Source organism: Herpailurus yagouaroundi, unplaced genomic scaffold (genome assembly GCF_014898765.1).
Source record: "Herpailurus yagouaroundi ecotype Mexico unplaced genomic scaffold, PumYag 164, whole genome shotgun sequence".
In the NCBI taxonomy this organism is placed as follows: Eukaryota; Metazoa; Chordata; class Mammalia; order Carnivora; family Felidae; genus Herpailurus; species Herpailurus yagouaroundi.
In genome coordinates, this window is record NW_024412405.1 from 31,985,497 (window position 1) to 32,000,402 (window position 14,906).

The following is a 14,906-nucleotide window of genomic DNA, read 5'->3' on the forward strand; positions in this document are numbered from 1 at the left end:
ATGTGAATACCTCATCTCCCCCTCATGGTCTGTCTTCCTTTCCTGGCTTAGAGCAGAAACCATCTCATTCATCCTTGTATCTCCCAATCTAGTTCAGCGCCTGGCACACAGTGGCTGCTCAATAAATATTTATTGAATGGATGAATTTTCTTTATCCACCACTAACTTTGAAAAGTATATTTCTTTTCCTTTCAGCATTAATCATTTACTTTTCTTTAAACTATTCATATAATAGGCCAACAGCAAAACAAGAAAGCTCTAATAAATGTTTATCAATGTGAATTCCTTATAATACTCTTTCCTGATGTTTTTCAAGAAAAAGGGCTTCTGGGGCTCCTGGGTGTTCAGTCTTTTAAGCCTCTGACTTCAGCTCAGGTTATGACCTCACGGTTTGTGAGTTTGAGCCCTGCATCAGGCTCCACGCTGGTAGTGTAGGGCCTGCTTAGGATTCTGTCTCCGTCTCTGTCTCTCTCTGCCCTACCCTACTTGCTCGCTCTCATGCACTCTCTCTCCCTTTCTCTCTCTCAGAATTAAATTTAAAAAAAAAAAAAAAAAAAAGTAAAAGGGCTTCTATAATGAGGTAGATTTAGAAAACCTAAAACTCTCATCTTAGATATTCATACAGTTCACACATAATCCACATTAACAGGGATTCTAAAGTGCCCTGAAATTAACAATCTTGTCTAACTTTGTTTAACCCTTTTCCTGAGACCCTTTGCATGTAAGGAAGAGGGAGTCAAGGTAGAGATAAAAGCAATTACTGATTAACATTCCACCAAAATACCCTTGGGGAACTCTGGTTTAAGTAGTTTGTTTTTATAGTGAAGGTAAAGAGATACGTTATGTTGATATAACTGTGTAGAATATATATTAATGTAACTATATGGAATCAGATATATCAAATTCACCTGTACTGTTCCAGAGACCTTTATCTTCAGTCTTTGCTGCACTCTCCTTTATTTCAACATATCCATAAAGCTTTTAGTTTGGCAAACTTTAGTTGATTCTAAGCAAAACATTGTTCTAGGTAAGACCATTCCTATTGAGGCTTAACAACTTACTGATGATTGCAAGATAGAATGGGCAAACAAAATCAGATGAAGTAGAATATAAGTAGTGACATGCGAGAGGTACCAATTACAAGAATTCAAAAGTGAAGGGAGTCAAGAGTGTCTTCATCTTCAGTAATGGTGGGGTGAAGAAAGCTGATGCACACTAGATAAGAAAAATCCACTTATATTTGTTTTTTGAAATGAAACTGAAGAAAAAGATTCATATTTACTTAGCATCACCCATTTTCTTTCCTACCTTACAAACTCAGCTCTCTCCCCAAGGTGACCAAACTCAGTAGACTGGGACTTGCTTGGCAAGGATAGATAATAGTTCATTAGAGTAACAGTGATATTAATAACTAGTATTTATCAAGCAGTTAATATATTTCTAGCACTGTTTTATTCACACCTTATGTGTGTGCATATTTTAAATTCTTTCATTCTTACAGTACCTCAGTGAGAGAGGTGCTCTTCTCATTCTCGTTTTATAGATGAAAACAGGCACAGAAAGTCAGACAGTTAGCGGCAGATATGGGAACAACCAAGACAGTATAACATGAGAACCCCAGCTATTAACCACCGTGCTGTGCTGCCTGCTGGTCAGAATGGTGATTGGTGTAGATGATGAAGTAGTACTGATGTTGTAATTTGATATGGTGATCTGGTGCAGTGATCTGATGTTGTAAGATAACACTTAATCTCACAAGGGTTTCTTCTTTTCTTTTTATTTTTTTCAGTATCATTTCATATGTTCCAGATAAAGAATAGGAACCCTTTGTCTTTTCCTTGAACTTCTGAGAGACCCATTTGGAATGTTAAGGCCCCGTTTCAAATATTTCCTTTTTTTTTTTTTTTTTTAAGTTTTATTTAAAGTTTTTTAAGTTTTATTAACTAACACAGTATAATTTAGTTTCAGGTGGACTTATCTAGAGAACATGCAGTGTTCATCACAAGTGCACTCCTTAATCCCCATCACCTGTTTAACCCATCCTACCCATGTCCCCTCTGAGAAACATCAGTTTGTTCTCTATAGTTAGAATCTGTTTCTTGGGCTGCCTCTCTCTCTCTTTTTACACTTTGCTCATTTGTTTCACATAAGAGTGAAATCATGTGGTATTTGTCTTTGACTTATTTTACTTCCGTAATACTCTCTAGCTCCATCCATGCTGTTGCAAATGGCAAGATTTCATTCTGTTTTAGAGCTGAGTAATACTCCATTGTGTGTGTGTGTATGTATATGTATACATGTATGCCACGTCTTCTTTATCCATTTATCAATCGATGGACACTTGGCCCATTTCCATAATTTGGCTGTTGTAGATAATGCTGCTGTAAACGTTGAGGTGCCTGTATCCCTGTGAATTAGAATTTTTTTTATTCTTTGGGAAAATACCTAGTAGTACAATTGTTGGATCGTAGGATAGTTCTAATTTTTAACTATTTGAAGCAGTTCCATACTTTCCTCCAGCCTAGCTGCACCAGTTTGCACTCCCACCAACAGTGTAAGACAGTTCCCTTTCTCCACATCCTCACCAGCACCTGTTTTTGTGTTGTTGATTTTTTTTAAGTTTTTATTTGAATTCCAGTTAGTTAACATACAGTGTAATACTAGTTTCAGATGTACAGTATGGTGATTGAGCACTTCCATACGGCACCCAGTGCTCATCACAACAAGTGCATTCCTTAGTCCCCATCACATATTTAACCAATACTCCTACCCACCTCCCCTCTGGTAACCATCAGTATGATCTCTATAGTTAAGAGTGTTTCTTAGCTTTTGGGTTTTTTTACCTTTTAAATATCAATCACCTTAAAAAGACAGTATTTTGATACTTATTTTATTTGTTTGAAATTGTCTGTTGGGGGCGCCTGGGTGGCTCAATCAGTTGAGCGTCTGACTCTTGATTTCATCTCAGTTATGATCTCATGGTTGTTAAGATCAGTTCTTGAGATGAAGCCCCTCATCAGGTTCTGTGTTGATGGTATGGAGCCTGCTTGAGATTCTCTCCCTCTCTCTCTGCCCCTCCTCTGTTCTCTCTCTTTGTCTCTCTCTGTCTGAAAATAAATAAACTTAAATAAAAATAGTCTGGGGGCACCTGGGTGGCTCAGTCAGTTGAGTGTCTGACTTCAGCTCAGGTCATGATCTCATGGTCTATGGGTTCGAGCCCCACATTGGGCTCTGTGCTGACAGCTGACAACCTGGAGCCTGCTTCAGATTCTGTGTCTCCCTTTCTCTCTGTGCCTCCCCTGCTTGTGCTTTCTCTCTCTCTCTCTCTCTCTCTCTCTCTCTCTCTCAATAATAATAAATAAATAAGCTTAAAAAATTATAAAAACATCGTTTGTGAATGTACACAAGGTTAGGTTTAAGGATCCTCTCTCCCTTGTATTCACAAATGTTACAACTATCTTTCTATTCTTACAGATGCTGGCCTAGAAGTTAAAGTAAAAGACCCCCCAAAAGGGATGATACCACCAGGAACTCAGCTGGTCAAACCAAAGACTGAACCTCAACCAAATAAGGTTAGGATAGAATAAAATTAGAACCTGAATCGATTAGAGAGTGATTTACTAATTTTCTTCATTGATGCTTCAAGGTGGTCATCAAACATCTAATATTTTAGTTGACTTCAGTTTTTGAATATTAAATATTCCTAAATAAATTTGAAGAGTATTTTGTGATAATTCTAATCATATCTAAATTATAGGACCTGTACTTTAGGCTTCTTTGTATAATGCCATAGTAATTTATAGGCCTTGTGTACTTTCTGTTATTGACAGTATACGATTAACAAAAAGTTTACTGAAATTAAGTGCATAAAGTTTATAAGGAAAGTATCCTATACTGTTAAAAGAAAAAAATAATTTCCCAACATCTAAAAAAGTAAATATAGGGATTGGGGTAAACTCCTTATTAAAAAGGTAACACTAGGAATAGAATTTGTATCATACCTTTCTAAAAGGAAAACTATGGCTCTTTTCTCTTGTTTATCATATGTCTTCAAAGTTTAGAAAGGAAATTATAAATATGTGCGTTTTAATACTTCTAAAATTCTTTCATTATAAATAAGCCAGTGTTAACTTGCACAGAGAAAGCAACTACAAATAATTTTGGAAACTTTCTCTGAATTATAATACTTTCAAACCTGTTTAATTTTCTTAGTACTTATAAGATCTCTGTTCTATGATTTTCTATCTCAAGTGTCTGTCTTTGCCTTTCCCAGGTTCGAAAATTTGTGGCCAAGGACAGTGCAGGACTCCGTATCCGTAGCCACCCTTCCCTTCAGAGTGAGCAGATAGGCATAGTAAAAGTCAATGGAACTATCACTTTCATTGATGAGGTAATTTGTAAAGAAACACTTGGTAATACATTTTGAACAGAAAGTTTTTGCATTGTTTGTATAATAATATTACTAAATTTTCTGTTAGTATGTTTTAATTGGTTTGGATAGCATTTGGAATGTTGTTTTGCAGATGCATTGAGTTTCAAACATTTTATTTTTCTTTATCAACAAAAAAGTAACTAAACTATATTTTTAACATGAAAGAAGCTCAGTTAACAAGTAGAACCTGTACAAGTAGTCACTGAAAATGGGTACAGCTTTTCTTAAATATTTTAAGTGTTGTTTTTAAATGTGTTCATCGTATTGCTTTAACTTTGGACAGCATATTTTTCTAGTAATACAACCAAGAAACTTACGATTATTAAATCATAAATTGAGGGGAGAAAAGAAGTTATGTTCTTTAGAGAGACAAACATTTTATTTTTAAACTATCTTAAAGTGTGATTTCTTTGCGCTTTTACTCATAAGGGACATTGTTTTTACTGTCTCACCATGTGAATTACCACATTTCTTGGCATTCTTTGCTGCTTTTTCCTTGAAGTTTCTCTTTTATTTACCGCCTGCAAAAACTAGATGTTTAATCTTCATGTCCACTATTATTTGCCTGCTTTGTAGCCCTGTAGCCCTTGCAAGCCTACTAGGACTTACAGGTGGGCATGGCTTGTTGTTGCTTATGTCTTGTAGATCCATAATGATGATGGTGTGTGGCTGAGACTGAATGATGAGACAATAAAGAAGTATGTTCCTAACATGAATGGTTACACTGAAGCCTGGTGCCTGTCCTTTAATCAACACCTTGGCAAGAGTCTTCTGGTCCCTGTTGACGTAAGTAAAAGGTGGTTTTAAAAAGCATAATAGGTACACTCTGTCCTCATTACAGGGCTTTCTTTAATTAAGGCTTTTCAGTTCTGAGGTAAACCACAACTAAATAACTTTTGCTTTGTTAGTGCTTGAATTCATAAGAGCTTCTGTGTAATGAAGGTGGAGTTTGGCAAAGCTAAGCACTGGTACTTATTATGGTCACAGGCAGGAAGTAGTAAATTAAAACTAGGCCTTTGGAATTCCTTTCAAAGATGTAGGGAATGAGAGTAGTTGTCTGTTATTCACGCTGCTGTTTTCAATGAATTCTAAACTAAAAGTTGTGAACTCAGTATTACTATACATTCAAAAAGATGTATAACATTTCTGTTGTATGTTGGCATTTTGTAGTTAGTTCCCTGTGTTTGTCTAAGTTTGACTCTTTTCTTTCTTGGCTTATAATACTATTGTGTAAAAATGAAAAGGAGTTTTAGTCTCTTAGTGGTGTTACAGTGTTCCAACTAGAACTAAAAGCTAAATCCTAATGTCAGAGAATTTATTGAACCTCTGACAAATGCAGTACAGTACTTAGCTAGCACCAGTGTCCAAAAATTGCCATAAACTCATAGCTCTGTTTATAATTAAACAGAAATATATGATTTTTCTTCCTTTTCATCACTATCAAATGTATGTACTCCTTATGACACTGTTCATAAATAGCGCTGGTAAAATTTTATTTAAAAAAAAACCTTAGTATTTTAAACAGTTGAATTTCTTAAAAATCAGCAGCATATAAAGGTAGCTTATTATATCAAATCATTCAATATATTGTTTGTTTTCCTCTTTGATAGTCCAGAGTAATGTGCTCTTTCCAAAGGGGCAATTATAGAAGATGATTCTTTGAGGAAAAATATAATTGAACTTCTATTTCTATTTGTTGATCTCGTACTTTATATTATTTTATATATGTTTTATAATAGTACAGTGAGGAGAGATATATTTCTGTGTATGTTTTACTAATAATATGTGATAAAATTTAGACAGTGTTGGAGTACTGTTTTACTGAGGTTAAGCTAAGCAATGTAAAATACATAATTAAAATACAAACTTTTGAATAAATAAACCAGATCTTTAATTTTCCTCAGATTTGCATCTACAGTTAAAAATGAAAAGGATTTTGGCTGCCTGACTGGCTTAGTCAATAAAGCATGCGATTCTCAATCTCACTTGTGAGTTTGACCTCCATGTTGGGTGTAGAGATCACTTGAAAATATAATCTTTAAAAAAAAAAGTGAAAAGAATTTTGACCCTCTGGAAGAAGGACTAGTATGGAAGAGAAATAATAATTCTTTATCATCTGTGGCCGAAAAGGTAGCCTTAAATGGCTTGAAACCACTATTGTAGCCAAATATTCCTCAGGATTATGAAATTTATATTTTAAATGAGATAACATAATAACCATTTTGTTGTTTTATTGACAGTTTATGTTTAAAATTTTGATTAGTCTAGATTTTGTGTATTTTCAATCCCTGATAAGGCATTGTATTAAATTATATTATCTTTACTACCAACCCCCACTCCAAAATTTTCTTCTTAATTCCTTTGTTCATTTGAGGAGATGCTTTTGGAAGAGAAAGATATTCACACAGATGAAGCAAGACACTAAACAAAGGTAGAAAGGAGGAGCAAGAGATGCCGTGTGTTGAAGTTTTAAATCCCATCGTTTCATTTTGGAACAGTGGTGTTCTGTTATTTGATGCTTCTAAATCCCATTCAAGAGACTATTTATTGTTGAGGTCAGAGAGAGAAGGGCAGTAACAAAGGTGAGAAAGAAAGCTAAATGGGTGAACCATACAAATACTTCCTGATGGGTTTTCACTGGAATGTGAAAGAGGTTGTCCCTGACTTATTTGAAAAAATCTAGAGACAGAATAGTGAAGATCATAAAATGAAATGACTTGCGGTATTTTCTAGCCTTTTTTTATGCTGAAGAATGACATGAGTTCTATTTTAATGTAAATAACTCAGAAAGCCTGGTATCATTGATAAGGCTGAGGTTTTCTAGTTCCTTTATTTTAAGGATGGTGGTGATTTGAAATCCTTACAAATTAAAAGAAAGATGCCAGTAAAAAGGGGTAAATACAGATGTAGATAAGACATTTGAAGACCAAAAAGGAGGAGAAAATGGAATTAAGGGCTCATTTGGAGAGTTGTTTTGTGAGGGAGGGGAGGGCATATGTATGGCAGTAGGTAAGTTTTTAGGGATGGAGGGGGAAAAGGAAGAGGTTGAAGAAGAGCATGATTTTTATAAAATAGAAGAGAGGAAAGGCATCAGTTGAGATTGAAACAAATGAGTTAAGTTAGAGGGTTTAGAAATGCAGTCAAGGTTTGGAATAGCCTTTAAGAGAAACTGATGGATCTGAAGAGAAACTACTTGTTTTTGGATTAGTGGTCCCTAAGGACCCAGAGAGACCACTGGATGTATCCATTCTGGATGCCCTTCCTCACCCATAGCCCTAAGTGTCCAGAATCAAAAGTGCCAAGAAATTAGATTATAACACTGGCTGGAATTTTGGGCTGCTGTGACAGAAAAAGAGGGACAAGATTTCAGATGCTGATGAAAGAGGCCTTGAGATCACCAACCATGGAATCCAGCCTCCGTTAGAAACGTAAAAGGACAAGTGGAGGTCCAAGGGACTTGGAGGCAGAATAAAATCCTGGAACAATGTAGGAGTGCAGTCTACCTAAAGAACTAGAAGGATAGGCAGTTTGTGTGATAAAGTAGAATATTTGAACTTGATTTCATAGAGCGTTTTACTGACTGATATGGCCCGTTAATGTGGCCATGAGCAGGTAGCTGAAGTAGAGTGGAAGTGACAGTCATTCTAACTGCCTCAGTGTAAGAACTAAAAGTCTCAGCAATTGGGCGATCATCCACATCAAACCAAAGACACAGATGATGGCAACACTGTGACTGGCAAGATTAAAGATGAAAGCGAATTTGTTTACCATTGGGGGAGGGGTCCCCTTAGATACAATACAAAGTCAGGGGACAAATGGCAATAGTTTGATGCTGGTTCCTAGAGAAGCATAGAGTAGTTTTAGTATAAAAATACTAGAACAGGTAGATGACAGAGGGTTTATATTTTATGTGGTCACCAAAAATGATAGAGGGGATAAAACTAACAGGCCTAGGGCTCCAAACAGACCTGGTATAAAGTTGCTTCAGTGCAGGTGTTAGATGAGGACTCACACAGTCAGCCTGGCATTGGTGAGAACAGGCTCATTTTTCAAGGTTTTGTCTGTAGGGACCCGCGAGGGCCTCTAACATAAGGAATATGTTACTCCGCAGGGCCAAACATTGATAGGGGATGGAAGGAATAAGGATTCTATCTCACCTTCTCAGGGAACAAATAAGCTAAATAAATGTACCTTTCATGTACCTTTCTACCTCTTCATTTGCATCTCTTACTACATTTACTACTGGAAAAAAACACATTCACTTTCCACCCACTCTCCCTTTCTCCTTGAGTCAATTTATGAATAAATCAACTATAATTATGGCTAATAATTTTAAAACAGTCCTCAGTAAAGAGAGACAGAGAATGCAGAGAGATAAAAAATAATATTAGAAATAACCAAGGATGGATGCCACTAACTTAAAAAGATACAAAAATACCAAAAAGTTGCCTTCTGCAGTCTTTACATCTACCTCTTCAACCTTTTCTAGTTAAAATAATTTTGCATTCACATCAATGTGTGTACCTTATCTGAATCTTGACTCAAACTGTTGGGGATGGTGGGGGTGAGGATTAGAAATTTGAACACTGAGTAAATACTTGATGAACTATTTAAAAAATCACCATAAGTAACCTTATTTAGAATAAGCTTTAGGAGCGCCTGGGTGGCTCAGTCAGTTAAGTGTTTGACTTTGGCTCAGGTCATGATCTTGTGGTTTGTGGGTTCGAGCCCTGTGTCGGGCTCTGTACTCGTGTTGTCATTGCGGACAGGTACTGTAGCTAACTGTTAGCCTGCCTAACAATACTTCATTACTTTGCTAAGAATTGATGGTAACCCTCACTTAGTACAAATGTGACTTTCACTCTGTTTTAGCACTTTAGTAATGCTCTAGTTCAGATAAATAGCATTGACTTTTCATATTATATATAACTATGTATTTTTTCAAGTATTTTTTGATCAATGGTAAGATCAGGGATAAATATGAAGAATGCAGACCCTTTTTTGTGAGGTGCTGGTGTTCTGTTAGAACTTTGTGCTCTTAAAAAAAGTGAAGGAGAAGAAGAAGAGCACTGTGCCCTTTTTAGAACACACTGTCCACTTTTACATCTTGGAGTCTTTATGTTGTTTCATTTGTCTAGGATGCTTTCCCTTCCTATTTTTTTCCTATCTTTTTTACTAAATTTTCCTAGTTGACCAAGCTCAAAAATTTCTGTTGACATTTGTCTTCTCTGTACTTCCCAGTAATGCTGTATTTACTAATTTATTGGTTGTTCATTTAAGGACTATTGAGCCCTTATTAACGTACCAAATACTAAGATGGGAAGTAAGCATTGAGTGAAGAGGGGGAGGGAAGGGATATGAAATCAATAAGATGGGAGTGCAGTTCTTGCTCTTGGAGTACTCATTGTATAATATGGCAGACATGCCACATTCAAATAATTAAGTTGCATTGTAATAAGTTACAGAATGACTTCACCTAGGTGATATGTGAGGAGGGAAAAAGTCTTGAAGAAAGGTTGTCAGGAAAAAGTGACAAAGAATCAAATGTCCAAAGTTATGGAGGCCTGCTGTGTTTGGGAACTGAAAACTAGTTGATAAGGGCTGACAAAGCAAAAGATTGGGGGTAGGAATCACATAAGTACTGGGGAAATTAGGTTTCCCTCTCTTTTCTCAGGTCGAAGTAGAAGAGCTCTACTTCTTACCCATAATGTTTAGTTTGTTTTTCTTCCCTTCAGCCCATTTGTATTTGTATACATTTTACTTCTCTTGTTAAGCTCCTTAAGGTTAAGGACTCATTAAGAATCCCTTCTTACTCATATTCTTTTCTTCCAAAATGTTAAATATTATATTTTGTGCACGGTAGGCTTTCACCTTTGTTGAATACTACATTTTAATGCTTGGCATTTGGTATGATGTACTGTTCAGAATAATTCCTATCACCTATATGCTGCTTCTTCTCATTTACTTTTCTCTCATTTATTTAATTTTGTTGTGACCTGTGATGTCATGTATTTTATCATTCTTATTTTTCTAGTGTCAACAGATAGCTACTCTCTCAAGATCACAAGTAGAAAGTAATAGATAAGGAGACATATGGTCACAAAAGGACAAAGTAAATATAGCTATAAAAATCATACCACTTTAGTAGAACTCCCAAGTTAAGTAAATGTAAATATTCATAACCTTAATGGTTGAATGAGGATGAGTACCGTGATACATGTTGAAGGTGACGTAGGTCAGTCTGAGAAGACAGAAGGCATAAAATGTTGATTTTTAAATTAAAATTCTAAAGATCTGGAAGCTACAGAATGTAAGCTAATAGAATGTTTCATACATTGGGGAAAATATGCCTGGAATAGACCTTACATTTTGGGGGGAAAACGAGTTTACTTCTAGGATAGGAGATATTAGTGATTTAAAACTTCTAGGCCCAATTCTTTGGATACTTTGTCAGAAATGAGGTCTTCCAACATTGTGAAGGTTGAGTGGTAGAGGGTATATCAAGGAGAGTAAATGATACCTGGATGGAAGTATTCTAAGATATCTTTATAATGGCTATATTATCTGAATTCTTGGAGAAACAGCTCATGTGTCCAAACATCTCCAGGCATTTATACAAACCACTTCCTTCCTCCATATGCTGATTGATGTTCACATACAGAAAGTAGGTTGATTTCTTCAAATTTTAGGGACCGGAACATACGGAGGAGAGATGAAGGGAAAATATCTTTTGGTAATCTCTCTGATAGCATTACCTGGGGCAATTGGTAAAATTAGCAAATGTTTCTCCCATTTTATGTCCCATTTCATTCTCTTGGGTTACCTGATGATGCCTGGTAGCCACAGCTTTAACATACCCCGAATTGCTTGGTTTTGTTATGTTAATAGATTGGTGTATGTATATGCATAATCTGTTTTTACTATTTAACCTTAGTAAATACTAAGTATTAATGCACCATTAACAGAATGAAATTAAGGCAATTAAAATAACACTAATTGTTTTTGTGTATGCTGTGTTTAATTTTTCGGAGACATTTTATCTTTTTCTCTTTAAAAATGGCAACTCTTAACTCCGTGCTCATCTAGCACAGTGAAAGAATTATTAAGCATTTTTTTGCGTGAGCATTTGGCATGTTTGGTCATGTATTTTCACAATGAATATTTTTCACTTATTTGATCTTCTGTGCCTTGAAAAATTATCCGCAGTTTGGTGATCATTAATTTAGTTAGGATTTTAGTATGCTTTAATTTTTAATTTTCCTAACAGAACTTTTTTGCCTTTAAAACAGTCTTTGAGTACAAAATGATTTAGATTATTGTAGGGGTGTGTGTGTGTGTGTGTGTGTGTGTGTGTGTGTGTGTGTGTGTGTTTGCATATAGTGGTACTCCTATTAATCTATGAAAGCTAATTTATGTATTTTAATAATTAGAAATTGAAACTTTGGAGATATTATTATTTTCATGCATGTTCATGTCTTTAGACTAAACTTGCCTAAATTTTCTAAAGAAAACCGTGCAAGTCTATTTTATGTTTAAACTCCAGCTTTCTATCTGGTGCATTTTTGGTATTTGATAAATGTAATTTTATTTGGATACCGTATTTTAAAAGTAGTAAACTAGTGTTTACTGGAATTTTCTACAAATTGAGAAAAGCAAACAAGTGTCAAATTTGAATCCACATATAATTAACATGTACAAAAATGATTTGATTGGCAATTTATCACAATGGTTAGCAGTTATATCACTTGTTAATTCATGTACTCAGACTCAAAACACTTGTTTGCACATGGAAATAAAAGAGAGGTACAAGCTTCAAATATTGTGAATCACCATATTGCTTCTTTATCACTAACTCCATCTGCCTTGCTTTTCACGATGCTTTTTACATTGCTTTTAATGTAGAAAAAATTATGATAAAAAATAGAAAATGCTAAAGAATACCTCAATATTGTTTTATGTCAAAAGGTCTGCACCACTGTTTTCTGTGAAGGAGAAAAACCTTTGAGCACATAGTTCAAAAATTCTTATATATATGAATGAACCAGTAAAGACATCTTTTTCCCCAAAAAAATAGCATTTTAAAATGCTTTCATCATGTTTCCACTTCACATAAAGAGAAAGGACCCTATTTGCTATTCATTTTTAAATATGAAAGGGGGCTTTGGTTTTTGGTCTTGGTTTTGTTTTGCATTCATTTGTAGGCATGTTACTAGGAACCCCTTTTTCTGGCTGTTATATGTCTTATATCTCTGAATTAGCATATATGTGTATGTATATGGGTGTGTATCTGCATCTTTCCATACATAAATACATGAGGAAAATACAGGGTTAAAGAATATTAAATTGTCATTATCTAAAATGGCTTATAATTGGTTGGGAATTGTGTTGTTTCTTTTGTGTTGAAGTTTTGGAAAGCTTTTATTAACATTTTGAGTGTCCTCTTTTTTGTTCAAAATAACCATTTGTCACAGTATTTACATAAGCAGTAAAATTGTGTAATTGCTACTCACTGGGAAGATTTTAATTTCAGATCAAATATATTCAATAGCATATTTTTATCTAAAATGTATATTACTTAAATTTTCATTAAGACATTTTGTGAAGATGTTGACTTTTCTAGGACTGCTGCTGCGAGTTGGTTATTTAACAGAATATTTTTAGATTTTAACATAAAGGCTCCATGCATTTCCTAAACTTGGTGATAGCAAAAACTAGGCCTGTCTTTTAAGAAAAGATTCAAGTTGTATGTTTTTCTGTGTACTTTTCTTAACAAATATGCTAACAGCTTTCAGTAACATTTCTGAATGATTTTTCCTCATTTAGAGAAGAAAGGGAGATTGAAAAATGACCTAGATTTTTGACTTCTTGATGTTTTTTGTATTTTAAAAAGTGGAAATGTTCACAGATTCTCCATGCCATTAATATTCATAATAATAGTTGCACTATCTATACAATCTATATTATTTACCTTTTCTTTATAAAACAGCAGACTGTTTTCTGTCATAAAACAAATCTGGCTTGTATTGGAACAGATACGTCGTCATTTAAAAGAGTTTTAAGGTTTCCTGCTTGCATTGACTGTCTTAAGCTTTAAATAAATGTCTGGCTCTTAATTTTAGTAAATGGCATGACACACTATATCCATGGAGAGCTTTTGACAAAAACTTATTTATCAGTCTTTCTTTGCTGTATGGTTTACTCAGGTGGCTTCAGTTTCCCTGTAGTAAAATACTATCACAGTGCTGGTGCTAGAGTACAGAACAATGTTGTTACTGTGAACACATCTTCTGTAGATAATATCCTGTTCCCTTTCTTTGTTGATATTTTTCTTTCTTAAACTTTGTCGCTCAGAGTATCTTTAATGCTAGCCAAGGAGTCAGGGACTTGGACGTATTTTCATGGACTTCCAAAGCTTTTTTTCCCCAGGTGAGTTAACTGTAAGGAACAGTCAAACAATATTCAGGTATTTCAGCATGTATAACAAATTTTGCCTTCTATCTTTTGAAGCCTTTGCTTAAGGTTAATGAAAGACTTTTTGCCGAAAAAGATCGACACAAAGTGCTACAATTGAGTTTCCCTGGTAATCCTTTTCCCTCTGCTTTTGTCAAAGAATGTATTATTAGTTTAATTTGAACTTTTATGTGACTTCAAATTTGCTGTATTTAATTTATGACTAGCTTCTCCCATAATTACATCCACATCTGGCTTTCTCAGCTTGCTTGTTTTGATGGGAAAGTCCCAAATCCATGGCTCTTCTCTTCTTCCCTAGCTTTTCACAATGCCCTTTTGGATATTCATCTGAGAATGGGGTGGGAATGCAAAGAGAAAAAAAATTACAGTGCACTTCATCCATTTCTTACACTGGTCCCCAGGCCTTCCATTTCTGTATTGGCTAAAGCATGTATATTAGGGTTCCTTGAGAATGGCAACCATACTTCTATGACTTATTTGTCTGTCAGTTCTTTTCATTCTCTGCACTATAAAAAAAAAATGGATAGACTTTGTTTAACAGTTATTAATTTGCATAGTTTATTCAATAAAATATTAAATATTTTAATAAAAGTTCTCATATATTGCCTTTCGCTGAACAACTTGCAATTATTATTAGTTTTTGCCAAGACTCGTCTCTTGTGTTCTGCTGAATGACCAAAGTTTGGAAATACTGTTATAACTTAATTAAATGCTCTAAATATATCAGTGAATACCAGTAAAATTGATTTTTCACTAAATCTAATATTTGCTTGTTATTTTTGACATCATACCATGTAATTTTTTAAAAAATGGTTGTAAATAGGACTAACTTGCCTCTTCCAACTATGAAGTAGCCTGATGTATTTACTGAAATTGGTTATTCACAACTACATATTTTTAAATGTTTACTGAAAACATTGTTAGTGTAGTAGAACAGTTTAAAGTTTAGACCTGACCCTCCATTTTCATTTTGAGCACACTCTTTATTCATATGTAAGTTTTT

General features: G+C 34.7%; 1 protein-coding gene across 15 annotated transcripts in view; it reads left to right on the plus strand.

The window, feature by feature from the left end:
• Positions 1 to 14,906, plus strand: part of MYCBP2 (MYC binding protein 2) — a 290,879-nt gene that overhangs the window by 203,637 nt on the left and 72,336 nt on the right. For 11 of the 15 annotated variants that reach the window (XM_040487281.1, XM_040487282.1, XM_040487286.1 and 8 more), the window contains 4 exons: positions 3,475 to 3,572; positions 4,274 to 4,390; positions 5,078 to 5,218; positions 13,784 to 13,858. In XM_040487281.1, the coding sequence (XP_040343215.1) occupies positions 3,475 to 3,572; positions 4,274 to 4,390; positions 5,078 to 5,218; positions 13,784 to 13,858 (431 nt within the window). The remainder of the gene's footprint in view (positions 1 to 3,474; positions 3,573 to 4,273; positions 4,391 to 5,077; positions 5,219 to 13,783; positions 13,859 to 14,906) is intronic. The other 4 variants (XM_040487285.1, XM_040487289.1, XM_040487292.1 and 1 more) reach the window with 1 other exon arrangement.